The 27,622-nt window shown below is 45.2% G+C and overlaps 3 protein-coding genes across 13 annotated transcripts in view; 2 read left to right on the top strand and 1 right to left on the bottom strand.

The window, feature by feature from the left end:
* ASB2 (ankyrin repeat and SOCS box containing 2) overlaps positions 1 to 7,735 on the top strand; it is a 54,526-nt gene extending 46,791 nt beyond the window's left edge. For 5 of the 10 annotated variants that reach the window (XM_083838115.1, XM_083838114.1, XM_083838113.1 and 2 more), the window contains 2 exons: positions 2,528 to 2,681; positions 3,456 to 7,130. In XM_083838115.1, coding sequence (XP_083694241.1) covers positions 2,528 to 2,681; positions 3,456 to 3,592 — 291 coding nt within the window. In that variant the 3' untranslated portion in view covers positions 3,593 to 7,130. The other 5 variants (XM_083838110.1, XM_083838112.1, XM_083838109.1 and 2 more) reach the window with 2 other exon arrangements.
* Positions 7,736 to 7,866: 131 nt separating this feature from the next.
* Positions 7,867 to 12,186, bottom strand: FAM181A (family with sequence similarity 181 member A). The gene has a single exon (XM_083838121.1). The coding sequence runs from the start codon at positions 10,914 to 10,916 to the stop codon at positions 10,047 to 10,049; it is 870 nt and encodes a 289-aa protein (XP_083694247.1). The 5' UTR covers positions 10,917 to 12,186; the 3' UTR covers positions 7,867 to 10,046.
* Positions 12,139 to 27,622, top strand: part of LOC310900325 (uncharacterized protein) — a gene marked incomplete at its 5' end in the record, with an annotated part of 29,871 nt that continues 14,387 nt past the window's right edge. The window contains 3 exons of one of the 2 annotated variants that reach the window (XR_014585016.1): positions 12,236 to 12,265; positions 13,116 to 13,217; positions 24,652 to 24,723. Coding sequence is in view for 1 of the 2 variants with exons in the window: in XM_083838122.1 (XP_083694248.1) it covers positions 12,139 to 12,265; positions 24,652 to 24,723 (199 nt within the window). Of the gene's footprint in view, positions 12,266 to 13,115; positions 13,218 to 24,651; positions 24,724 to 27,622 lie in introns of both variants that reach the window. The other variant, XM_083838122.1, reaches the window with a different exon arrangement.

Genomic DNA, 27,622 nt, shown 5'->3' with positions numbered 1-27,622 from the left:
GTGTGTGATCTTTTGTTGACTCCTTCCAAAATATCTCAAGGAAAATATAACCCTCCAGTCACAATTTACTATCCTTCAACATAAGACACTACAAAAACTCTCAGCATCACAGTCCTCTTTCTCTATTGCAAAGCATTAGGGAAGCTGTAAGTCAACTCCTGTATAGCTTAAGTGTACCATTGTGTGATTTAGAAGATAGTGTCACTTAGACCAAAGAAATAGTCACCAATAAACTGAATAATTTCTGAGTCTTGAACCATGATAAGGTAGGAAGTAGAGTGAAAGAAGGCTGGAGTTCCAAGGCAAAGAGAGAGGATTTGTCTGTACCCTCTGTGATATCCCAGCCACAAATAAACTGGTCTGTTTTTACTTAGTTAAATGTGTATTTCCTTCTGGATGTCACCTAACACTATTTTATAACATGTAACAAAATATTGGGTCACACACAAACAGAGCCATCACCTCAAAAGTCAGACCACGTGAGGCAGGAGAAGCAAAAGCTGTGTAAATTTATATCTGTGCCTAGAGAGAGATTGGTGAGGGACAAATGCACACAGAGCAGAAAAAGTGATGCCTTCCCTCCAGTGTTATTTTAAATTTGCTTCTTAGTGCTAGGTTTCTGGCTAATAAAAGTAAGGCTTGTGTGGTATAGCTTTGTGACGTAGCTCTGATATGGTTTGTATTCTAAAATACAGAGCATCATATGAAACTGTAGCCTTTTCTACACAAAAGGTGTGCATTTCTTATTTCCTGTATGGAATTACACAAGGAAAATAAATCTGAATTAGTCTTTACACAGTAAAGACAATGAGCTATTGGAGGTGGATTTGAAAAATACATAGCTATAAATCATTATTGCTTCTACTGAATTAGTGTTTCCTGGAGAAAGTGAATGCAGAAAAACGCATGCTGTCTCAGTCCCCATTTCCCGAATTGCAGTGTCAAAACCATGGACGTGGGGAGTGAAGCAACCTACTGCCGCGAGAGGGCATTCGGGGGCCTGCCAGGACTTCAGGCAAAGTATGTTCCGAGTCCAGAGTCACTCTGTCCCCGAGACAATTCCACTGCCTGTAGTTGCAGTTTTGCATTATTTTGCTTCATTTTGCTCTGCTTGCTTTCTTGTAACATGTTTTGGAACATTTTTAATCTGGAAAACATTTTTGTAGGATGAGCTCGTGAATAGGGAAGAGAGAAAAAGACAGGCAAAGTCTCTGGCAGAGATGAGAAGAGGGGAGCAATAAGATCCAGAGTTTTATTACTCTGAAACTGTGTCCTCATTTAAATTCTGTCAAAGTGGAGTTAATGCTTGGAGGTGCAGTGCAGAGCCCCAGTTTGCACGCTGTATGTGTAACTGCATGGTGAGGGCATACACTGGAGAATGTCAGATATCCCAAACTGAATTTCCTATAAACAATTTGGTAGAAAATTCTGGGTTGTCCACTGGTATCCTCCCAACATTACTATATTTAATTTTTCTGAGAAACATTACATGGGGATGCTCAGAGAAACAAAGTCAGAAGAGCAGTAAACACCTCTGAGAATGCTCTCACTATGAATGAAATGACCTTATAATTCTCTACAGCTTTATTCTTCCTAGGTGTGCTAATATTTTATTTCTGAATAAGAATATACACAAAAACTCTTAATGCATTACGAGTTAGTGCCCATACGTGTACAATTAAATGAGATCTAGTTACAGGAGCTTAAACTGAAAGAGGTTTAGGCTGGTACATTTTCTTTCCCATCTGGGGTGGGCTTGGAAGGTGCCTCTAGACAGTCTCAGTGACTAAGAAGATGGATGATGCATAAGTCACCATTACTCAATTGTGTCCAGCTATGTGTCTGAGTTCTCATCCACACAGCATGATTTAGTTCATCTTATCTGACTGCTCATATGCAGATAAATCCACAGATATCTTCACATGCAGCAGCCTAACAGAGACAGATGAAGCTGTCTGGTATAATACATGCATTTAAATCAAAGTGGGAAGGCAAGTAACTACTTTTTTGAAATGATGCTGTTTCAAGTCAGCTCTGTGCTTCAGTATTTCCATAAGCAGCCCTCCATGCTAAAGCTCTGAGTACTCTGCAGCTTGCCCTGTGGGCAACAGATGCCAAGAAGAGAACGGGACCCAACATGCTGGGTCATGGTGCTTTGAGCTGCATGCACCTTGCAGCAACTCCCTCACCTGCTAAGGGTAAAGCTCTGAGTGCTCTTCTTCCCTCCCATTCCCCTGGAAGAAGAACTGTCAGACCCCGTAAACAATTCACCATCCTTTCTGTGCTCCAGAGATGGTACTCCAGCAGGGTTTTGTGTCCTCCTGTGGCTGCAAAGAGGGGATTCTGCCCTCAGTTGGAAAAAAAAATAGAGGCATTAGTAGAAGTTTTCCCGTGGTAAACTGGAAATAGCCTTCACAGCTGGTAGAAATTTGGGACCAAAGAAGTACCTGGGATTGATGCTGTTGTCATAGTTTCTCAAGGTGCATTTGTCTCTCGCTGACTGTAGTGAATTTGTTTTTTCTTGAAGTTTTGTGACATGGTGTCTACTCCAGAGATGAGTCGCTGGGCTGGGCCAATTATTGATGTTCTCCTGGATTATGTGGGTAACGTGCAGCTCTGTTCCCGGCTCAAGGAGCATATAGACAGCTACGAGGACTGGGCTGTCATTAAAGAAAAAGCAGGTATGGTCACTCAGAAGAGAATCCAGTAAAAATTGTCTCACCATTGGATTCAAAATGTCAGTCACCATCTCCTCTTATAGTTTCAATTATTTCTATTGAAAAGTCCTATAGGTTTTAACCTGATCTCTGCAGAACCAGACAGTCAGTATCCATCCCTTAAACTCAGAAGGATTTCCTACTGAGACTGATTTACATTTTGGACCAGTTATGAGGCACTAGAAATTGCTGGGGTGCCATTGACTCTGATGTTAAATCCATCAGTTGTGGATCTGACCCACTGGAAATAAGTCTTTGCAGTGCCGGAAGGCTTATTTGGCTTCACCTGGGATGCAGGCAGATTAGGGTAAGTGGCCAGCATGACCATCTCCACAGCGAGCCAGCAAGCACCAGTGGCTCTCCTCAAATATCCTTTCTCACAGGATTCAAAGTCTTTCATAGACATTATCAGAATTAGTTGTCCAGCACCAAGCTAAACTGGGAAGGTGTTGCATCTATTTTCAGTGGGGAGGATGAGTACTGTGAAGCAGCTTGCTTAAGTCCTCCTAGAAAGCCCACCGCTAGGCTGAGATGGGATATAGCACCCCTTCCTCCGGCCTTCTTCCTTCTCTACGCCATGCCTGAGAATGAATGAGCAGCCACTGATGCCAGACGCATCATCCCTCCGTTACAGAAGTCCCCTTTTTCCTCCTCCCATTCTCCTCTTGCCACTGTCCTAGCTGTCCCTCTTGAGTTTAAACCTGCTCTGCTCATGTTTCTGACCTTCCTCTCTTTCAGAGCCCCCACGGCCCCTTGCCCATCTTTGCCGTGTCAAGGTACGAAGCCTGATCGGAAGAAACCGCATTAAACTTATTGACACCTTGCCTCTCCCGCACAGACTGATTCGATACCTGCAGCATGATTACACGCAGTGACCTCAGGCATAGCAGACACGCAGCGGCTTCCCGGCACGGCACCCAACACCATCGGCATGGTAAGGGTGCACGCCACGCACAGTGGAGAGGAATTGCTGCTGGCTTGGTCAAGTGCACTCCAATGATTAATCTAAAATCTAAAAGAAATATGCTTCTGGAGCACAAGTAAGAAGAAAATGGAGGAGATGGATAAACATTAGGTTTTGCGGGAGAAAACACATGTGATTCACCTCAGAGCTTGGTCTGCAAAGAAAAAGAAATGAAAGACAACTCTGAAAAATGAATAGTTCTGAAGCAAGTACCAGTGGGAGACTGAAAGGTATCCTGGGGTCTGGTGGAGCTTAGCATCCTTGCTGTGATCACAATTCAGAAGTTGTCAAGAGTCAACATATTTGGGAAAACAATCACATTTCATTCACTGACTGAGATTTTTATTTTAGTTTCTATTCTATGTTTTGGATTTCTGCTCAGTGTGCTGATTGCTGATTCTCTGATAGTTTGACACCAGCTTGTTAACACTTATACTTTTATTCTTTGGACCTTTCTTTTTGAGTAGAGTACTTGATTTCTGAACATTCAAAGCTCAGAACTTTTAAAAAGACTAAAACCCAGATATGCTGATTCCTTTAATACTCAAAGGAAGGTTTATTTAAGAAGGATATAAGAATTGTATTTACACAAAGCAAATACAGTTCATGTTGTATTACATTTGCAGTAAGAAGGAGGTGAAATTCTGCTTGAGAGAATTTTCTAGACCGGGGGTTTGAAAGAAACTCTGAGCTCTTTTTTATTTTTTATTTTTCTTTTCTGTAAATTAGAAATAGCTGCACTGTAAACAGTAGCTTGAGTCTGTCATGAAGCTGATATCAGAACAGAACAAAGGCCTAGAGGAGCATGGACAGTGATGGAGAAAAAAGAGGCAAGATACGTAGGGAAAGACAACGCTGCCAAGCTAACTTTATCTGTTGTTCCACTGGAGTATCTCATACCTATGAAATCCAACCTCTCTTACCTCCTTGGACCTCTGTGGCTATAACAATACCATCACTGGAAGAAAAGAGAGAGTATCTCAAAATGAGGAAATGCAGACTTTGAGATTTACAAAAACAAATGCACAAAATTAGGCTTCTAAATCTTTATTCAGATTCTCAAACAATGCCAAGTTTCTTGTGCCAGGTGTAGTTCCACTGAAGCCAATGGGACGACATTTGGTGTCAGATATTATTGAGGCAGAATAAAAGTCCAAGGATTTAGCCCTGAATTTCCTGACTTTGGAAGTCTGAAGTATCTATTAGCTCCCTTTGACACTGATGAAAGTTATTATCTCAGCTTCTTTGAAAATTAGGTCACCTATTTACAGCTCAGATGCACAACTGATTTATGGCAGCTTAACAAGTTGCCATCTATCAGCTGAACCACCATAATTGTCCGTGAAATTCTTTTATTGAAGTTTTTAACAAGTCACATTCCCTCACAGCTGGGGAGGCTGAGGAGCCCAGGAAGGGTTATTGGCAGTGTCTGCAGCTCAGTTGACAGGTGTGCCTTGCTGAACTGCTACAATTTGATGCATGCCTCGGTCCTGCCCAGGCACCTAGGTTGAGATGAAAGAGCCTAAATTTGTAACCACATCTTGGCAGATCTTATGCTAGCAGCATGCCCATCCTTAACTTAGGTAACAAAGGAGCTGTGCAGTAGGGTTTGTTTTGATACCCCACCAGAAACCTGACAGATCTGTTCTTTCTTTGTTGGCCTGCGTACCATGGAACCAGGTAGAAATACAAGTAGGGAAAATGCATTGCACCAACTTTTCTTTGTTTGTAGTTTTACACTTCAACACAGGACTAAAAGTGTGTTGCACACATACAAGTCTGTCTGGGCACAGGAGTCCAGATTCTGTGATGGTTTTGCGTGAAATTTGTTCAGCATTCTTGGGATAGGATGTGAGTGGGAGCAGAAATGGTTACAGCTAAGGGCACTCTGTCCATAGCTGTCCCCTTCCCAAATGCAAAAGCGGTTGAAAAACCAGTTGCGATTCACACTGAACTGTCACCTTTTTGCAAAGCTTTGGAAAGTCAGGTGTGATTCCTCCACCGTTGAAATTTCATTCACTACCTTCCATTACTACCAGGACCTGCGCCCTTGTCCTGCAGCATGAGCCCCGCCCCTCATACAGGGAGGAGGGAGGTCCCTGGGGGTACCATGCCATCTGCCCAGCACAGCCATCCAGAAGATGGAGCCTCCCAGTGACACCAGATAGGAGATGGCCACCACTGCTGGCTGTACAGAGAACGGCTGGCTGAGCAGGCCACTGAAACCTCCCCCAGCCTTGGTGAGTCTGTCATCTTTAAAGCAGTATTGCCAGTGGAGGCCCTGAAATTGTAAGCAATAGTTTGAGAAATGGAAAGTCACCAGTGGAGGTCTTGCATCCCTCACCTTACAGGGCTGAGCAGTAAAGGTCTGGGTCTTCCTCATATTGACGTAAATCAGAAGAGAAATACTTGAAATTAAATGGGTGTAACAGAGCAGAATTGTAGGGGGTGATAGACACACAACACGGCCTGGTGGAGACCATTTACTTAAGCATCCATTTGGTGTTCAGTGACAGCCCTGGAAATTTCTGGCCGGTGGAAGGATTCGAAATGACCACCTGCATGCATAACTGCAGGGGTGCAGTTTCATTAGCCATCCCAAACGGGGTATTTCCCCTGAACCAGCACTGTTATGTCCTTGGACAAGCCCATACTCGGTTTGGGAAGAGCAAATACAGAAAGTCCATTTCTTTTTTCAGCCAAAAGACCTTCATCTCTTTTGGGAGACTCATGTCCTGGTTGCTCTCATCTGTCTGTCCTGAGCCACAGAGCCACTGGCCTGATGTGAGCACACCGCAGCTGCAGGAAGGGTAAGAGCCCACACTGCACAGAAACTGAGGAGAGACAAGTATGTTAAAGGGGGAATCTAGGAATTATGTTATTGCGTCCTTTCTGCTTGATCTTTACTGCAAACCTTCACACAGTCAGTTTACATTTATTTGCACTGAAATGGAGCCAGCTACCTCTCCTACACTCCGGTCACTGACACAAGGTTTTACGTGTGATACTGAATCTGCAAAAATTTGACGATCATTTATGCATCTGTCCAGAAGTTGCTGTGAAAAGACAAATACCCAACATCCCAAGCAACCCAGGCTTTGTAAGCAGATCAGTCATCCCAGTGCAGGGAAAAGTGGCTTGTTTTTATGGAGCATGATAGAATCCTCCAGAGATGATGACTTTTTGTGAAATGTTGTAGGAATATTTCATGACCAGGTTACTGTACTTTTTCTTACTGCAACATGTGCAATTCACTTTATGTTCTCGTGCACTTTTTTGATTTTTTATTTTGTATGAATGCTTTTTCATTTACCTCTCCCTTCCCATTATTTATGAAAGCTATTGTAGTTTCAACAGTTTAAATTTGCACTGCTGTAGTAAATAGCAGCTCTCAATTGTTATGTTTCCATCTTTCAAACAAAGTATGAATTAAACAATTAGACTCTGAAGGGTTGTCATCTGTTCTGAACAATAGTATTGAACAACCAAACACTAAAATAGCCAGGAAAAGTCTGAATCAATCCAATCTTGAACAATTAATAATTTTGATGGTAATCTCAGGGGTGAGAGAACAAAGTACTGCAAGAGAGGAGAGAGAGTTGTTATTCTTTGCAAACCTTTTGGAAAGTCTCACGCATCTCCATTCAGTGATTCTGAATATACTTAGCAATTCTCTTCTGTTCGTTTGCGTTTTACTTCACTGCTGCTCCAGTTCAGAGCCCCAGCAAGGGCCAGTTCCTGCTCTGGGCTGGGGAGGGAAGTTCCATGTCACAAAGGAATTTAAGGATTTTAAAACACAATATCAGTCTGAATCTGAGGGTAAGTGTGTAAATTTAAGTGCGTTAGCACTATAGAACCAGAATGGTCTGGTTCTGTACTTTGGCTTAAAATATGCTATACAGCTACAACAAAAACGTACAGCAACACACATTCAAATAAACAGTTAAAAAATAAAAAGAAAAAGAAAAAAAAGATTTGGTATTTATAAGGTAGAAACTTGATTTTAACTCCCTTCATTTTCTGGATTTCTTCAGAAATAAAATTTCTGCAGAAGGTATCCACTTTGCCAAGTACATCAATGTTGATAGAAATCCATATTCTTGTGCAATATGCAGCACTTTCAAATTTCTCCCCTGAATTCAAGCAGAAGCACTTGCCCACAGAGATCTCTGCAATACCCACTGCTCATTCCATGAGCTGCTCTGGTCACCCAGAGGGAAATCAAGAGTGGTGCCAAGGAGGCTGCTCTGCATTGGCAACACTGAGAGAGAGCAGTTCAGCAGCGGGCTTCATCTGGATTACAACAGTGACACAGAGCTGTTTATGTGAGAAAGTGCTCCTATTTCCTTGTAAAAAATACGTTGCCTACAGCTCTGCAATTTAAGAACCATAATTCTCCTCCCACTAAAGTAAATAGGGCTACTGTCTCTGATTTTTTGTTGGAGTCTCCTTGTGGAGAGGGACAGTCTCCTCGTGGATTTTTTTTTCCCCAAAAGACAAAACATAAAGACATAAGTATATTCATATCTTCACTTCTGGATCAAGAGCTAACTCGATGCCTTTATCTCTTAGACCATCTCTTTACCACCTTGCACCTTGCATGTAATTGCATGTATGTGCTACCAAAGCCATTTTTTTGCTCTGTCTCCTATAGGAGAGGCTTGATACATATGTGAAGTACTGGTAGCAGTGAGAAGGCAGTGAAAACCATCTCTGCTTCTACTTTGGATCTGCTAGACCAGCACACTACAGCCATTGTTTCCATAAAAGTAAACATCACTGGGATAAACTGAGAGGTTTGGGGAAAGAATAAGCTACTTTTGGCCTGAAAGTAGTTTATGTCCTAACTACAGTTGCAGCCTGGTTATATAACACCAAGCTCCATCACAAGATCCAAAATTAGACTCCGTCGTGGCTTAAGATGATAATTTTTTCATGACCAAAACTGGAAATTGCAATGAATGAATGAAATTTTCATGACTGCACTTGAAAGAAGCATAGCCTGTTTTTCTCTTCACGGAGATACCAAGAGTGATAGAGCGCTACAGTAGCCAGAGGCCAATGATATTGAGGCCATTTTTTGTTGAATCCTGGGAGAAGCTCCAATTCACTCCAGCGAGAGCAGGTTCAGGTCTGGAGAGGTCACAGATGTCCACTCTCTGTCCCTTTTTTCCCCCATAACACACATCTCCTGTCCTCAGTGATTTATTCCAGTGTAACTGAATAGTTATACACCTGAAATATTAAAACTTTCAGATCTCATGTTCTGTGCCTTAGCAACACCTTCTCTGCGGGTTTAAGAAAAACTTAACTTAAAAAAAATCACCTATTAGCTTTTACAATGCCACTTCACTAAAATAATTAAGAAAATACTGGGCAAATCATTTGTAGCCAGGCTTTGTGATCACATCTTAAAACCAGGCAAAATAAAAGACCTCTGCTAGATGGAAATGAAGGCAGGCTATTCTGTGCTCTTTTCTATCATATTTTATGTTTTTGTATTCAACAAGTTAGACAATTTATCATTTTTTTTTGGTTGGTGCAGAACAATTTCTGAGGCAGAAATTCATTCAGCTTTCATTTGCACTGGTTTAACACCAGCTAATTTCCCAGCCTCAGAAGAATTACATCTGATTTACATCACTCTGAATGGACAGAGATTTCAGCCCTCGTGTCTAACCACCAGTTGCAAATTAAACCTGTGTCTACCCAGTGGGGCAAAAGTAAACACACTACATTTGCAGAATCACTAGAATAAAATTACCTCCTTTCTTCCTTTATTTTTTTTAATTCTCTCAGTATTTACACACAAGAAGAGCTTAAATCAATTCACAAACATGGTTTCTACATTAAATACTGTCCTTCCAGTCTCTTGCACGCAAAAGGAAGTGACCTGAATATCTTGACTTCTCCAGAATTACTTAAAAGTACAAAAACTGTTTCAAGCAGTTTAATTCATTTCATTTCGCTGCTGTGGCCACAGGGCAACCCCAGGAAGATGTTCCCACATGGAGGAGGTCTCCTAGGTGTTACAAGTGCTGACTGTGAATGGCCCGGAGCCCCGCTCGCCATGGCTCGAACAATGTGCTTCCACAAAAGAGGCCTGGTTTGCCCCACACGCCGTGCCACCGGCTTCATAAGGCTTATTCCTGATTTGCACCCGTGTGGTGAGAGGAGAATGGAGGCCAAACAGTTACTGATTCACTCCAGCCTGTGCAGGAGGACAACGGTGTGTTCGCCGCCGTCTCTGGATGGAAACTCCTTCCCCATGCTGCCAGCAGCTCGCACCCACTGCCCAACCTGGCACTTCAACTCTCTCTAAAGGGCTCGTATCCAGTGTGACACCCCCCAACCCCTTCCCCCGGCTAAAGATACCCAAAAACATTGAAAATCGGCGGGGGGACAGCAGGCTTGGTGGGGATAGGTTTCAAAACCACGGGCCTGTAGAATTTCTGCCCCGCACCCTCTGCCTCCTTGCAGAAGGGCTGTGCCTCGGCCGGCAGTGTGGCCGCACTCTTCCTCCACAGCCCCAGCCCTGGGAAGGGCGATGGGGGCAGTGTCCCTGGGGGCTGGTACACGGCTGGCCCAGGGCATGGGAAGGGGCAGCAGGTCCAGGTGCCCACCCGGCCTGAGAGGACGCCAGCAGGGTCTTTCTCCCCTGTGTGCAGGGCAGGCTCAGAGGGGCTCTCAGGACCAGCGGTGTCCTGGCTCCTTTTGCTTTTCTTCCCCTCAAAGGGAGGAGTGTCTCTGGGGGCTGACAGCCCCTCAGGGCCCGGGGGGAAGCCCCTGGATGGCAGGCTCTGGGCCGGCCTCGGCTCTTCCCAGAAGGAGGCGGGGAGCTGTCGTTTCCTCATGGGCACCTGGTCAGGCCTGCCGGCCTCAGGGTTTTGCTCCGGCAAAGCCCTCTCCCCCGCCAGGCTCTCCTCCGCCTCGGCTGCCCGCAGCGCCTTCTCAGCAGCAGCCCCGCTGTGGGGGCCGGGGTCGGGCATCTCGGACTGGCAGCCACGGGCCCTGTCCTCCGCTCCCCGGCGCGGGCCGCACTCCGACGGCTTGCCAGGGTGGCACCGCGGGACCCGCGAGTACTTCTGAGAAAACCGCTTGAGCTGCTTCTGCAAGTATTTTCTGTGGTCCACCGACCGGCGGCAGGGAGCGGATTTATCCAGAGCTGCCTTGATGTCACTGGAGGCCAGGTTGACAAAGTTCAGCAGGGTTTTTACCTCGCTGTCCGATGCCATTTCACTGGACGTCGCGTGCAGAGTTTCCCATTAAAAGTTTATAATCCGTCCCGAGCAACCTGCGAGACACGGCGGGCAGGCTTGGAGCGCGACGCCTGCATTCAAAACACATCAAGAAAACTGAGGGAGGATACGGGAAGCCGTCAAACTTCTCAGCTATGCCCACAAGTTGTCCATCAGGTCGCCTCCGTGCAGGCAAGCCGCCGGCAGAGCTGCCGCGCGCCCGCGGCCCCTCAGCGCTGCCCGGGCACGGGGTCCGCTGGCTTAATCTTGTTAGGTGAGGCTTAGGTGGGGAGGAGAAGCCGGGACGGCTGCTCCAGCATCCCTGCAAGCAAGCGCGGACACTCACCCGGCACGCGGGGGCTTCTCCGGCGGTGCTGGCGGAGGAGAGCCCTTGCCGCTAATCTCGTTAGGCAGGTTACACACCGCCACCCCGGCGGAGCAGAGGCAGCCGGTGTGTGGAGGCAGCTGAGCGAGCACTTGAGCAAGCTGAATGAATATCGACTCCGCCGAGTTCGGGGCTCTCTCAGGCCAATCAGGAGCCACTTTGCCAAATACAAAGCATCCCAATCAGGCATCAGCCTCCCCTTCTCACATTCTTTGCCATCGCAAATTGTTGCCATGGGGACAGCCACAGAAAGACAGCTAATAAATACAATCATTTCCCCGCGATTTCTACCATTCTCCCCTATCCTCTTCACCCCTACCAAGGCCTTTCTTTTTTAAAGGCACAATCCAAAGGGAAAGCGCCGATGATGAGTTAGGAAAGTTTAGGCACCCTTTTCTCTGCACTCCCTGAAGCTGTCTGGGGGCTGATACTGACCATGCTTCATTGGCACAGGACAATGTAATACGGGGGACCGGGCTAGCCTACTTTTAACCGTTCCCCATCAGAGACTTTTTTTTTTTTTTCAGGGGAGGATGATGTCAGAAAAAGGTAGGAAAGGAACAAATCTCTAAAGAGATGTGCAGATATCCATGGAAAGGGAGCTTGAGCGCTCAAGAATCTTGTCTTTATGTTTGCCCCCTCAATTGAGTTACACAAAAGCTGAATTACCCATTCAAACTACCCGGACAAAAGGATGGAGTTGGATAGTACTCTTGCATCTGTAGTCAAACAGTTAGAGACTTAAATCGAGTCGTCATGATGGAGAAAGAGTTAGACAAAGCCCATAGAATTGCCATCAGCAAACATTTTCCTGTGTCATATTAGTGGGTCTCCATGACTCCCCCTGGCCTGGGGACAATAGCACAAGTTTGCACACTCGACTACTGTCACCCTGCCAACGCTGGCAAGGAGCAGAAACAGGACAATCCTTTAAGGGGAAAGCATGCCCGCTGCAGGGAAGGTAAGAAGAGAGGGAAGAAAAGGCGTGTGAAATGCTAATTGAGCTGCTTCCTTTACTGATCCAGAGTTATGCGAGCCCTCCGCCTTCTCGCAGGCTTGTCCCTAAGGGGTGGCAATAACTTAATAGCACAGTAAAACCGGGAGCCAGGGGAAGAGGAGAGCAGAAGGGCTGCCCTTGGTGCACGCCGGCGGCGCAGAGCTGGCGGCAGCCCCGCGTCCCAGCCTGAGACCCGCTGCCTCCCACTGCCGGCACAGCGCTGCTCCGGGGATGGGAACTGCGGAGCAGGCGGCAGGCTGTGCGTGCCCACAGGCTGGGAGATGCTGCTGGCTCAGGGGCAAGCACACCTGTGCCTTGGGGAAAGCAGGGACTGAAGTCCAAGCTGTCCCCCCTTTTGCAGGTAAAATCTTCCTTGCTGACAAGAGGCATCGAAGGTCTGAGTGCTGAGTTGAAAACTGTGGCATTTTCCATGTATTTCTATTACTCTGATTTTCCTTAGAGAAGGACAAGAACCAGACTGTGCCACTATACCACGCTCCGGGCTTACTCCTCAGTGTCCTCATACCAGTGCACCCAGCGCTGCTGCCCGATTTCACACCATTTGTCCCAGTCCAGCCCAAGCCACACGTGCTGGTGCCCACACTCAGATGTTGCAGGTCTAGGGAGACCCAGGAACCAGGACAGAAGGAGCTGCTACAGAGCCATTTGCGCCATGACAGGCTGTAATGTGCTGGCTGGATAGAAAACCTTGAGGGCACCTTTGTGCTGTCTGAGGCAGGTGAGGCTGGCAGGGCGAGGGGCTGCTGAGGGCACTGGGGCTTCTCTCCTTCTGTCCTCCCAATTTCTATTGCAGAAGCAGCTCATCCCCGGGAGACCTGGTGCAGCTAACCCTGCCTGCACCCTTCATCACCTTCCTCACGCCATCAGGATGCAAATCTCTGCACAGTCTTCTCCAGTAAGACCTTGGGGAGGGAGGGGAACAGGGGCAGGGACAGGACACAAGAGTTTCCAGTCACCTGCTCGAGCATCTATTTTGGGATGCACTAGCTGGGGTTTGCCCTCTCTGTGACCCAACACAGATCTTTCTTCTGCAGCTGAGGTTACAGAGAGAGGTTTTGTGGAGTTCATTTAACGAGACGCACATAAAGGGATCACACCTCTGTTTTCAGGAACAAACTGCCTCCTGTGCTCGAGCGTTTGCCCCCAACCTGGCCATCATGTTGCATCCACCTCCTGATGGAGCTAGTTGGTAGCCCAAGGGAATGTGAGAGAGAGACAGAGAGGTGTGGGACAGATGCCAGGGAGCAAAGGATTGACTCAGGATGTTAATGAGCTTTGTCCTCAGAGGCCTGGGAAATTCATGTCACATGCTTTGAGACCCTATATTCATTACAGGCAATTTATAGGAAGGATATGGGATATATACTGGACAATACAGGAAACCTAGCACCCCTCTGAGACACCCATGGCTAAAGTTCTCTCCCAGTCCCCATCCATGCCCGTCCCCTCCTGGAAGGACACTTGCCCAGGTCACGGCTTCTTGGCCACCACGTGGCAGCTCCCCATGCCCCAGTGCACTTGCTGCTCTGGCATCCCATTGCCTGCAGCTGGGTAACGGCAGGGAGCTGGAGGGGAATGAACCGGCAAGTGGGATTTAAAAACCAGAGCAACCCACCCTTTCAAGGTCAGACTCAGGTTGAGCTGCACAGGGTTTTCTCTAAGAGGCCACCGGAGCCCTTTTGTTCCTCGCTGCTCTCGCCATGTTCATCCCAATGTACATGTGAAAGGAACAATTAACAATAGGGCACTCCTCTCCGAGGATCCAGTGCACTTTGAAGTGTCCACCAACCAAAGGCTCAAGAATGATACATCATTTTCCACTGTGAACATGTCAAACTAGTACAGCAATTGAAAAAATGTCTCCACATGCCTTCTCAGCATGCAGACAGGGACCAGCTGGAGAGCCACTTCATATCTGACAGGTCACCCCCTGACAGCTGTCTTCTTGGGAATTTTTGGTATGTGAGGTTTACTAACTCCTTTTTTTAAGTGAAGCACAAAAATAAATCCATTCACTTTAAAGTTGTAGCCAGGCTTCTCCTAAAGATGCAGCATCTCATTCAGAACTAAATAAAGGAGAGAGAAAAGAAGATTTTCTTCCACAAAAATACCTGGGAGTTGTTTTTAAAGTGTCACTCATTGATAGTGATGTCACGATTTAGCCGCTTCAACACTAAAAACTCCCCCAGCTTATTTCCACTCTGAGGGCCCCTTCAGCACGGGTATTCCAGCACCAGCATCCTCCTTGGACGGTGCGAGCAGACCCCTAACACACCCCACTAACGGGGGAAGCAGTCCCTAAGCAGTAAGCACACCGAGCAGTTCAGATAACAAGAATCCCCACATCGCTGCTGTTATTTTAATGGTCTGTAAAGCAAAGAGCAGCTCGATGAACAGCTGGGTGGTACAGAGGTGATGCAAAGCCATAGTTTTGACACTGGTTTGTTCAAAATTCCTTTTCGCCCCCAAAACCAGCACTTTTTATCTATCCTAGCCTGAGCAATAAGTGTTGTCATGGGGCTCTCTCCACTGTCAGTATAACAACGCTGCGTATTGCAGTGCTGGTACACTTCCTGGGCAGGCCTGGGCTGAAATCAGCTCCGGGTGGCTTCTTGCCCTCCCTGATTTGGGGTAAGTAGCTGTTTGTCTGAGGTATGTCTGTATGGTAAGGACTGTTATTCCCATCTCTTCTCTATGCATGCTAAAACTAGGCAATATCCATTAATTAAAAAAAAAAAAACTTTCGGATTTTTACTTAAAAAATAAGGCTTCTTAGCAATTGTCAAAAGATTTGCTTTAGAGCTAAAGGTTTAGGTTCATTGTGCTTTGGAGAGGAGAGGACTGGACAGGACAGGACAGGAGAGCAATGTTAATGATGCACTGATGGCATAAAAGTGGAAGATGTTATTTAACGTCATGCTGCAAGAACTGGGTGGCCTCAGGAGTTAATGCAGCAGAAGAAAGGATAGTAGGAATGCTTGGCCACACACCTCAGGAGTTGATAGCAGGAATTTCTGCCATAAGGACAGAAGTCACTGTCTGGAAATGGGAAGGAAAAACAGGTGATAGGACGAAAATGAACCTCTTCCCTCCATCCAGTCTGACCTTCCTGGGCCCCAGGATGGGTTCTGTAGGACATAATCCAAGAGAGGACACTGATGGGGTTCTGGCCTCCAAACAGGTTATCCTCTGCACTCAGAGCCTGACCCAAGCCTGGGACATGAACCTGCACATCCCGGAACCTGCAGATTCATTTTGAAAGGGAGAAAGACTTCTAAGCTCCTTTCATAACTGTTTCTGAGGATGAAATCCATCTGTCAGAAAGCTGGCACAGGCCAGGCTAGCAGCGTGGCACCCGGTCCAAGGACCTGAAGGACCTCCGGGGCAGATAGGCAAATAGTGCCCATGGCTGCAGGACCAGTCCCCAGGGGATGTCTGACAGCGTCTGCATGGGGATGCAACCAAAGCCCTTGGCATCCTTTCCTGCGCCCCAGCAGGCAGGCGCTGCAGACAGCAGCAGGGATGTCTCGCCCTCACACTGATCCTCACGCTGTCTGGTCCTGCCCCGAACCTGGGTCCTCTAAGCTCAGGGATGGAGAAAGGAGTGAGAATATGGGATTTCTCCCCAGACTCACACTGCCCAGCTCCCTCTCCGTGTCTCCCTGTTGGAGCCAACACCTCTCCTCCCAGGAGAGCAACCCGGCACTCCCACCAGACGCAGCTTTGACTCTTCCCCCCCCCCCCCATTTTTTTTTTTCTCTTGACAATCTGCTGTGACCTGAGTGACATCCTCCCTTTGCTTTCAGTCCCCGATTTTCTGCACTTGGGGACAGACTTTGGGCAGGCACCGAGTGCCGAGGCGGCGAGGGGGGCCCGCCGCTGCCCCGCAGCCTGCCATTCAGGCAGATGGTGGAGGGGGCCGCTCTGAATAGCTCCTGTCAGTCTCTCAGAGCAAACTTTACAATTGTGCTACGTGTTGGACTGCACGTGACTAATGCCATTCTTCTGCAGGCTGCAGGCAGGACACAGCTGTTTCTTTAAGGAAAAAAAACTGTCCTTTTTTTTTTTTTTCTGGGAAGGAAAAACAAAACCAAGCACTATTGCAAGGTCACGGCAATATTGTATCTATGTATCTAATATTACACTCCGTAATTAGACATGATCAAAGCTCATCCTGCTTTTCACTGCCTCTCTTTCTGGTAAATCAGATAATGTTTAAAAATGAGCCTGGTCTTGGTTTGTTCCTTCTGGAGGTTTAAATCCTGTCTCCACATGCATCAGCTATGCGCTGAGCAGCAGCAGCGGGGCCAAATACAGTTTTCTTTACATAATTCTGGAGTAATTCAGTATTTCACGATCAGTGAGGAGTTCACTGCCAAACATTACAGGTAGAATGTGTTGATGAGAAATTGTACAGCAAAAAGGATTAAAAAATACAGATATGTGTATGAACGTGTGAATAAGTGAAGATCTCCTCTTAAAACCTAGGGAAAAAAATGCACAGTGAAATAAAAAAAAATAAATAAATCCCTTGCCCTCTTCTCACCCTTTATATCGTGATGTCAGAGTGCATTTGTTGTCCTGATGCAACACCCAGCAGAAGAAGCCATTGCATGCAAGCAAATGCATCTCCATGCTCAGGAGTCCCTCATACAAGGAAAAGCTGAAATGAGACTGAGCAAAACCCTGAGCAGCCTCAAAACTCCCCCAGCTCAATGGGGTCTGAGTGTGTTCAGCACTGTCCCAGTGCTCAAGCCCAGCTCTTCAGGACCAATCCTACCTCCATAAAGCATCAGGAAGAATTTCAGATGGAAATGGGATGTGCAATGAAGAAACTGCACAAATCACAAAGCCAATATTAAGTGAAGCATCAGTGATCAGAGTCAGCTTGTCTGCTGGAGCTTGCGTGTTTGCTACTGCAGTTCTGGTCTCATTTCTTCCACTGAAGCCAAATTTTAATTGGGCATGGATTTCTGCAGGTGCCAAATTAGGTTCCCCCATGAGTTTTCTGCTCAGAACACAAGAGCTGGATACTTGGAGCAGATTAGCACTCTGCTTGTCTGGGTTATCACAGTGTTTGTGCCCACTGGGAGCCTATATGTAGGTGTTGATGGGACACAGCAGGGTTTGGTATGTGCTTCTGCAGAATGTGAAGGGCTTAGAACAGGAGAGCAATGTGTTGAAATAAAGAAAAAATCATAGATGCTTATCGGCCCTAACACAGTGTTTTCAACCAACTTTTGCTGATAAAATGCTAAAAAAGAAACAAAATAAATATTTGTTTATGGCAAACAGCAATAAGAATGTCTTGTCCAAGTTGGATGGCCAAGCCAATTTTTGCAAGTCTGATGCCAAGTGTATCATTATTCCTCTCTTTCTGCCCCCAGCAGATCTGGTACACGGGGGTTTGTCACCATTGCACAAGTTAGATCTGTCCATGAAGCTGCCAGGCACGTGCAGAGCTCCACAATACACTGCACAGGAGTTGGTGGTGTTGGGGTGCCCAGTCTGATCCACCACAAGGATCACAAAAATCAGTCCAGAGAGCTGGTGTTTTAAAGAAGCACTTCACACACGATCAGTGGCTTATGCTGATTGAGGAGTGTTTGTAGCTATTTCTAATAGTAGCTTAAATGTCTATTTCTTGCAGTGTGATTTGCACCGTAGCAATGAAATCTGATAAATCTAAACGATCTTCAGAGGTCCCTTCCAACCCCGCCCATTCTGTGATTCTGTGATTAAAGAAGGTAGATCCAAGTCAAAGCCTTGGATAAGCCTCATCAGAAATGTCTTTGGTCACAGAGAAGCAGTGACAGCCTCTAGAAAGCAGACCCTCCTGGGCGAATTGACCTGGATCACACTTACGGGGATGAGATGGCATTCAATCAAGTGTGCTAAAAGAGCTCAAATACAAAATTGCTGAGCTACAAACACAGACCTTACACCAGCCTCCATCCCAAGGAACAAAGATGCTTAATGTAATAGGTAGTTGTATGAATAACAGAACAGAGCATCATTTTCTCTGGACTGAAGGCAGATTTACTGCAGCAGTGCTGAGAGGGCTTTTGCTGGCATTGGTGCCATTCACCATCTCTGTGTGTTGCATGTGGCAAAGTTTGCAGATGATACAAAATTATTCATAATAATCAAAGCTAAAGCTGACTGTTGCAGAAGGAGCTTATAATACCAACTGACAGTGAAGTGCCAGATGAAATTCCATATTGACAAGTGCAAAGTAAGGCACTCAAGGAAAAAATAACTCTACTTATACATCTGCAGTGATGGGCCCTAGATAGTAACATTCAAGAAGAGATCTTGGGCAACTGAAACAGAGGTATGAGGTTTCTGAAAGCATCATGCATTGCCCTGCAACAATCGGAAGGCAAACTGAACAGCTGGAATTAATGAAAGAATAGAGTAAAACAGAGCAGAAACCAGTAATTAGAACATTGTTTATACTGTTTGTACACCTTTGAACTCTAGTTGCAGTTTTGTTCTCCTTAGCTCAAAAATACGTAAAAACTTTGCATTTAAATAGGTATAGAAAAACTAGCAAGGATAGTCAAAGGTCTGGAACCATTTCTGTACGAGGAAAGACTAAATTAGACCTCTTCAGCTGGGAAAGAAAACAAGCTGAGGGGGCATGATATAAGTGTAAAAAATCACCAGTGGCATGGAGAAGGTAAAGAAGCCAAGGTTAATTTCTGTTACTCTGATGCAAGAATTAGGGGTAACAAATTGAATTATCATGCAGTAGGTCTAAACCATAAGGAAGGAATTTTCCACATGATGCATTAAACTGTGGGACTTGCTGCCAAATAACAAATGAGTTTAAAAAGGACTTAGACAAAGTCATTCCATATAGGACCACTATTAAGCTGAATAATCCACCTTCAGTCTGTAGCTCAGGGACTCCTGAGGCTGTTGATTGTCAAAAGCCAAAAGAAAATATCAGGTACAGATTGCTGTGCACTTCCCCTGTCCTTGCATCCTTCCCTAAATATCCACACAGGCTGTTATCTGAGATGGGATACTGGACTAGAAAGACCTTTGATCTCATGCACTAAAGCATCTGTTACCATAAGGAACGACAAAACACATCCGGGGTATGACTGTGCAGTGTGAGACACGGAAGGGGTGCACTGGAGTTGTGTGAAAAGCAAAGACCCATTTCATTCCACCTACTACTTACGAGTTTATTTGGGGCTATTCTGTATTCATAGCGATTTTGTTTTAATGGTCATAAAAGAAAGTCTGAAACTCAGAAAGATTTACTTATGGTATTTTTTTTAGAAGAAAGATGAGGTTGCTCTAAGGCGAGCTAACATAATTCAAAGTGTCATCCATCATGAAGAAAGATGTTATCTTTTTGAGATTTTGTATCGGTTGCTGTTGTATCATGGTCTCAGCCACAACATCTTTTCTTACACCATAAAATACTGAGCCCATTGAAACAACAGCCCCAGTCCAGTCCTGAGAATAGCCGTGTGCCTGCTTAGCTCTGAAGCCTCCCCCCGGCATGCCTGGAAGATAACGTGGCCATTCATTTCAGTACATGTGAGCATGTATGAGCTCACAGAACTAAGAACTAAGGAGAAAAGCGATATAATTACATATAATTACATTATTTCTTGCTTGCTGGTTTGCACGCCCCACCAGGGGTTCAGATGCACCAGCTCAGCGTGCAGTGACTCGATCCAGCAATGACTACAGGTCTGAGGCCGTGGCTGAGCGTGACACACAGCTGGTAGTAGCTCAGTGTGGTCCTGGCAGCTCGTGAGGCAGCACAAACTCAATTTTGCTCAACTTGCTGCTGAGTTTTGAGCTGCTCTGCCTTGTTTGCAAACACAGGGGAGGCATGCTCCCGCTGGAGCTAAAAAGCAATGAGATGGGCCTGTTTCTGCTGTCCCATTGTACTCATACAGATTTCCTAGCCACATTCAAGGTCACATTTGATACATAGACAAAAGCCAGGGATTTCTGAGCCTTCCCAGAAGCCAGACAAACATGTTCCTCAGCCCCATGAGCCTTCAAATACTGCAGTGAAGTGTTTGGTAGGAAAACTTCGGTTGCTTTCTGCTCCAAACAACTTTGCTTTGATAAATGCAGCACGATTGATCTGTGCTGTGTGTCCCTTAACTGAATTACGATCCTCCCTGGAACAGAACATTTACATTCCACTGACCTAGTTGAAAAAATCCATTAATTTTAATTTATGTAAAATTCTTCCAATAGAAGAGTGAGAGGAACGAGGCAATGTCTTATTTGCAGTCCGTGCCTGCTTGGAGCTAGAAGAGAAGTCCAACTTTTTAATCAGGATTTTTGAAAATGGTGAAGCATTTCAGTGGGTGGGTTGTTCATGTAAATCCAGATAAGGCTTTATTACCTCCCATTTTAGCTTACAGGGGTCATGAATAAAACATGTGCCATAAACCTGTCTGCTCTGCATCAACGGCTGTCTCCTGCTCTGATCCTGGGGTAGTGGGGCAGCGAGAATTGTTTGTATAGCCCAAAGTTTGGGTCTAGGGTCACTTCATCCATCTGAATGAAACACCACAGATATATTTACAAAAGGGACTGAGTAGAGAGTGTTGTTGTATTGTTTCACCACTGAAAAACAATTGGAAAGATGTCTCATGCTAGAATATCCTTTAGTAAGAATTACTTGTGGGGTCTTGAGTCAGCAATGTTCCTACTCCATTTATCCAGCCCTGCTTCCACAGAAGGGGTTATGAGAGCAAAGAATTGATAGGAGCCATCATTATATACTCTACAAGCTCTCTGGCTGATACCAACATTACTGTAGCCAGTGAGAAATTAATCTAACTTGGGAGTACCAAAATGGCCTAGGGTCAGAGGAGCACAAAGATGTCCAAGTCATCTTCTCCTCCCTTTCCTAACTCTTGCATAAATGGTAAATTTGGGGCAGGTGGGCATGGAGTCTTAAGGCTCAAACCCAGCCTGCCTTACAAGTGCCAGCAGCCCAGCTGTGGCCAGGGCCCAAAGCAGGAGCAACACCATTCCCGTATGATACCTGTATGCAACCTGAAACTCACTGACCTGGGGAGACATTTGCATCCAGACTCTGCCATGAGCCCTGCTCCAATATTACTAATACAGCCTGTTGCTCACACAGCGCTGCTGCACAGCATGTTATCACATGCAGTCTTTGACAGCAATTGCTGCGTAAACACAGGAATTGGAACTTGAGCAAGCAAAAAGAAAAAAAGAAAAAAAAAGAGGTACTTGCATGCAGCAGCTGTGTAATTCTTACATCTCCATTTCATGTCATACCCCTGATGTTTGCAGTCTTACACCTTCTTCTGGTTCAAAATCATCTTCGTTATAACTCCAGAAGAACTTCCCTTGTAGCTACAAGTAAGCATCCCTGACTAATGGAGATATCCCAGGGCTGAATTTGATGGCTAATGTGTAAAGGCCAGTCCACTGTGCTTCCTGAAGACTGCTGCCCACCTCACATGACATTTTTTCTTACTCACTGTTATCTTTAGCTTCCATTTCAGATGGAAAGTACTGTAGATGTCTTGCTCATTACCAATGGAAATGTGATGGTATGGTCTCAGTAAGGCTCTGAATGTGCTTATCTACAGCCATTTAAGGACATAATCCTACTGCTGGAGAAGGGCAATCCCTACACTAGACCACAGCTGCTTAGAGTGATATAGTATCGTAAAATGCAAACCACAATTGTGACTGAAAAATTGCTATTTTTTACCCAGCCAAAATTCAGTTATTTTGGACCCTCCCTTATACAACATGAAAAAGCTCTTATGGAAAGCAACCTTTTCCTGTTTTCTAATAAATGGATACCAGAAATATCAGGCAGGTATAAATAATGACAGGCAAGGAAAGCAGGAGGAATATTGTCCACAAAAGGAAGCACCCCATCCGTTTTCAGAACATTTCTAAAGATTTATTTGCCAGTGAAACCAGCAACATTCATTTCAAACATTAGAACTCACTTGCCAGGTTTTCAGGCCTTGATAACCCACAAGCTGTCAGATCTCCTTCCAAACACACATACACGTCTTTTTCTGTGCTGAACTGTAGCAGATTCTCAAAACAAACATTTTAAGAGAGATAAATGGCTATCAAATGATACAGCTTTCTCTAAAAAATAGAAAACATAAATAAGTAAGTAATATCAATGAACCAATGTGCAACGAATTAACATTTGGAGGACTCTGTCAGATCAGACGGAAATTTATCAACTGTTCTTCCAGGTATAGAAGTGTTGAGAAGTGACCAGCCAAGACTTGGTAAAAGCAGTCTGCAAATGGGAATTTTCTTTCAGCAGAATCTTTATTTTCCATGGAACTTCCCATTCGCTTTACTTATAGTTTGTATAGATTTGAGATTATTATTATTTTTTGTTTTCAGAATCAACAACATGACTGTCATTCTGCAATGTCACTCTAAGGGCAAAGCAGACACAAAACGATTTCTGACAGAGAAGATTGTTCCCAGGTTTTGCACACACCTGGTATTTTGTGCACTCTAGTGGTGATCGCATCCAGATACAAGCTCAGAAAAGAAGCACAGATACCCATGTGTCCCATACCATCTGGTATTGCTTCACAGAGAGGTGGCCATCTGCGCCAGACCCTTGACTAGACCCTATTCCCTATGCAGGGTCTCTTCCAGTGTAAGCAACTCGGTGAACAAAAATGGGGATGCTGCTAAATGTGTTGAGGGAAGGTGTTACAGATCTGGCAGGGCTTATTATATCAGCTGAATTGACCTATGGTGTGCTCCCAGAATATCTAGGAATAAAACTGTCCACAAACAACTTTTGTTGTTTAACTTCTGTATGCCACCTTGACGACAAGATCAGCTGAATAATACCAAGGATTTCTAGCATGAAAATTTCTAGCATTTGTGGCTTGATGAAGATGTCTTCCTTCTTTTCTTGCTATACTTTTAGATCATATTTATGCAAGTACAATGGTCAAAAATTCGTTGAAGACTAAAAAAAAAAAAAGCTATTTTTTCTTCTAAGAATTATTAATTAATTATCCAGCTATGATTTCCTGAAATGTTTAGGTAGCCCAGGCTCCAGCTACTGGGTTAATTCATTTTGTGTCAGTTCAGCTGGGTCACACCATGTCATCTTTGTTTCTTGATTGGGTGAATGAAACCTTTAAAACGGGATGTAGCAAGTAATGAATACCCTGTTCATACAGTAGAGTAATTCTCGGTTTTGTGTGTGACTGACTACGCAAACAAGATTACATCCAGGCCAGTGCAACCAGCCACCACGGGGTGAATGCCGCACACCAGCTGCACAGGCTATAAGTGGAGTTTGAAAATGTCACTGCAGACCTGGTCCAAATACTTTGAATAAAACAGTCGCCATTTACAAAGCTTTTCTAGGGAATAATAATAATAATAATAATAATAATAATAATAATAACAACTGTCCCTACAAAATGATCAGCACCATTATCTGTTCTATTAGTAGTAGTAGTAGTAGTAGTAGTATTTAGTATTATTATACAGTGACTTTTTAAAAATTTTAATCACCTATTATCACCACTGGAATGAGTAATTTTGTTATCTGAACTCATTTCCCAGAACTAGCTGTTAGCGCAGAGAGAGAGAGAGAGAGAGAGAGAGAGAGAGAGAGAGAGAGAGAGTAAAGAAAAACAGAAACATCGTCTAATCCAGCAACATTTTAAAAAATCAGAAGTGTTTTTTTTGTAAAATTGAATTTGTATGTTAATGCACAAGCATGCCCATCAACCACTCAGCATTATTTTTGCAACTGTAGTACACAGAAGCCTTAACATACGAAGACCAAATTGTCCTTTGCTTTAGGCTTCTGTGTGGGGTGAGTCTCAGTCAAGAACATCAATTTCTCCAATAATTATAAAGGCGTGGGGAAAGTTTTCCAGCAATATCTGAAATAGTAACTAATGTATGGCTCAGGAACATGGATGAATCCAACAGCATTTGGAGGTTCTCACAAATATTTACAAATGCTGTTTGTGGTGTGCAGGCAGCCCTAATCAGCAATACAAAAGCTGTATCAACCTGGTGTTTAGAAACTGCAGTGAACATTAAGAGGCTGAATGCTTGTTGGCCCTGGAGAGATTGCTTGGTAGTGGGAATATCGATTTGCAGGAAGATGATTTAGATAATCAATTTCCAGGAAGGCTTGTAGGAAAAATAAGTTCTGATTGCTGTGTATTTTACATGAAAGAACACTGCACTTTGGTTAGTTGTATCTGCATTTTACACATCAGAAAGTGAATAGTTTTTTTCCTTAAGCACTACCATTTACCAGACTTCATACTGTTCTGTTTCAGGCAGATGGAAGCAAGGCAAAAGCTTGCAGAGATTTATTATATCAGTGCAACTGATACTTTTGGAAAAAACAGGTAAGCTTTTGAACACAAAAATCATTTTTTAGGTCTGAAAAAGGCATCAAGCTTCACGCTGAGTTTAGTTTAGTTATGACAGTTATATAGTTATACATAGTTATAATCTAATTGTTGATTTAAAAACTGTGCTGATTATGAGTAAAGGATGCCCAGTACCCATGGAGCAGGTGAATGGAGCACGCAAGAGGAGTCCTGCAGCTACCACCTGACGACATTATTTTATACCACTGAAGTGATGTCTTTGTTCGGTTGGCAATACCTAGTGCCCAGTGGAGCACTGAGCAATTTCTGAGGTAGGTGAGCTAACCTGTTGAGTACATATCTGCTGGTGATGAGTAAAAGGGAACGGATCCTTTGCAGTGCTCTATCAAGATTATATTAAGTGCATATGGTAAATGAAATGCATCCAGACTGCCTGACAAATCTCTCAAATGCTGAGATGTTTATTCAAAACAAGATTGTGGGGCAGAATGAAAGACCAGTGGGAAAGTATGTGGCTAATATTGATTGGGCTAGGAGCTTTCTATAAAGCTAAACACAATAAGCTTCCAGAGTTCAGCTGTCTGCCTGCATGTCCCAGTCCCTCTGGCGCTGCTCTCCATTAGCAAGTCTCTTAGCGCAGGGTGGGGTGCTGAAAAGGCTTGAGGCCCTCTGGGTCAGGGCTGCAGGCCCCTCTTTCTGAGCTCTCTCTGCTCTCTTGCACCAGAACTGCTCTCTCTATGAGTCTTTCTTGTCTTTCTATTTTCATCTGTCACAGATTGATATTACTCTTATCATCATATTGCTAACAGTGCTTATTTAGAGGTAGAGGAAAGTAGGATCTTTCACCCATGTGTTTATCTTGCTAATAGGAATTATCTGAATAGAAAATGAGCACAAGCAACACTCATTTACCATGAAAAAAGCAAGCTGGAAAGTGTCAGAGAGATGCAATGAATGAACTCCTCTTGCTAATGGCTGACTGGCCTTGTTATTAATATAGATATAATGATGTTAAGCTTCTCTATTAAGTCAGCAGACCGGGGCTATTGGTTACACTTCATTTCTAAGAAACAGACTCATTTTTCAATTACATTATAATTTACAGTGTCTTTAAGTGCCTGGAAAATGCAAGGAGTTCAAGAACACCTTACAGAGGATTATGCAAAGTCTTACTCAAACTGAAAATTCAGTACAGAAAGGCCACATTTGCTGGCTTGTGAGTCACTTCTTCCCTGTGCTCAGGTGAAAGGAAGAAAGGAGGTACAGCCGTGCAGATTGGGGTCCAAGTTTATAACAGATAGAACTCCTTCCCTCGCTATGTTCTTGTCTTCATCCATTTGTTTTTGTGATGTTTGGATATCTCGGAGCTGGGAGTCCCAGGGAATGCTGCCTTCTCTTGTCCGGAAAACTTGGTGCAAAGGAGACAGTTAATGGCTGCCCAGAAGGGTGAAGCATGAAAGCTGGAGCAGTTGGCTGTGAAGACGAATGTAACAGTGGTTGGCAGGAGGAGACAGTTTCCCTTGCCAGCACCCTGCCTTTGCCAGTGCTCAGGGGCACCAGACCACACACGAGGCCTTGCTGGGCCTCCGCAGACCTCTGTGAGAGGCGTGTTACCAGGGCACTGAGGGATGCCCTCCTCTCACTGCTGCTGGCGGAGAAGCCTGGCCCGGGCCCTCACAGCCATTGCCTTACTCCCGATTAATTTCAGCAGCAGTACCTCTCCATGCACCGTTTTCTCTCAGTAACCCCATTAGGCGCCTTCTCAGTCCCAGCATCTAGGTCTACCATCTGAAAAGGTTTCTTCCTCTCCTGACCCATTTCATGGCCATTTCACCCTTCCTTCACGCAGCAAAAGCATGCCCCATCCTGCTGCCCTTTGGTTACTCTGAAAACTACTCACTTGTCAGAGCTAAAACACATGTAAATGAATATACCGTGTAAATAGCCATGGATCTACCATATTCTCAAACAAGATCCTATTATCTGGTTATCACAGGTTGTCCAGTTCAGGCTAGGCTAAGGTAAAAGACAAATAATTTATTCACAGCCTCAAAATACAGCGGCACTGCTGTGAAAACTGGCATCTGCCAGCAGCACAGCCAGGGCAGCTGCTCTGCAGACCAAGCAGGAGAAATTTCAGGGCACTTGACTGGTTTCCATGGCTTAGCATTTACATTTTAAGACCTGGGGCTCTTAGGAACATTGCAGATAGGGCACGGCAGCTTGCAGTGACAGAAAATGGATATAAACAGGGAAGGTTATCAGGCACTGCAGGCTGCCTCTTGCAGGCCAGGACAGCACCCAGGCCTCCTCACTGGGCCTGCCCCAGTGCTGCGGCATGGCTTCTGCCTGGTGTGGCAGATACTTGTCTTGAGGGGTTGAGGGAAGTGTATGGGGCCGGGGAACTGCTTCTGTCTCACACAGGGGAAGCAACTGTGTAAGATCAGCACATCCGTGCGAAGTTCAGATCCCTCTTAACACTCCCAAGGCCAGGAAGACCTGCAGGGCTGGGCAAGGGACAGCCAGGTGTCTGAAAGGTGCCCCTGAGCACTGCTGAGTGCTGCACCCACTCTGCTTGCGAGGTCTCCCTGGCTGCACAGGGCCTGCTCCTCCAGGAAGCACCTCGGCCCCTAATGGTGGGACTGCTTTTGTAACAGGACTGCTCCCTAGCTCCCACTGGGGCAAACCCTCTCCCTGTTGGAGGTGCTGAGCAATTGGGAGTGACCCCACCTTGGGAACAGGGAGCGACCCCAGGGAAACAGTGGTCGAGCTGACATGCTCTGTGGAAGGTCCCAGCATTTCTAGTCTGTGGAGCAGGAAAAAAACCATCTATTTTTCAGTGCCCATTTTTCTGAGTCTCCTGCATTCCACCCTAGTTGCACAAGCAGGCTTTACTGTTGAGCTTTATCCCTGT

This window comes from Anser anser (assembly GCF_964211835.1).
Source record: "Anser anser genome assembly, chromosome: 5".
Classification (NCBI taxonomy): domain Eukaryota; kingdom Metazoa; phylum Chordata; class Aves; order Anseriformes; family Anatidae; genus Anser; species Anser anser.
The sequence above is the reverse complement of the archived record's forward strand: the minus strand, read 5'-3'. Positions and strand labels throughout refer to the sequence as shown.

Excerpts from the sequence above, each read along its gene's own strand:
- FAM181A (XM_083838121.1), bottom strand. The coding sequence starts at position 10,916 with ATGGCATCGGACAGCGAGGTAAAAACCCTGCTGAACTTTGTCAACCTG.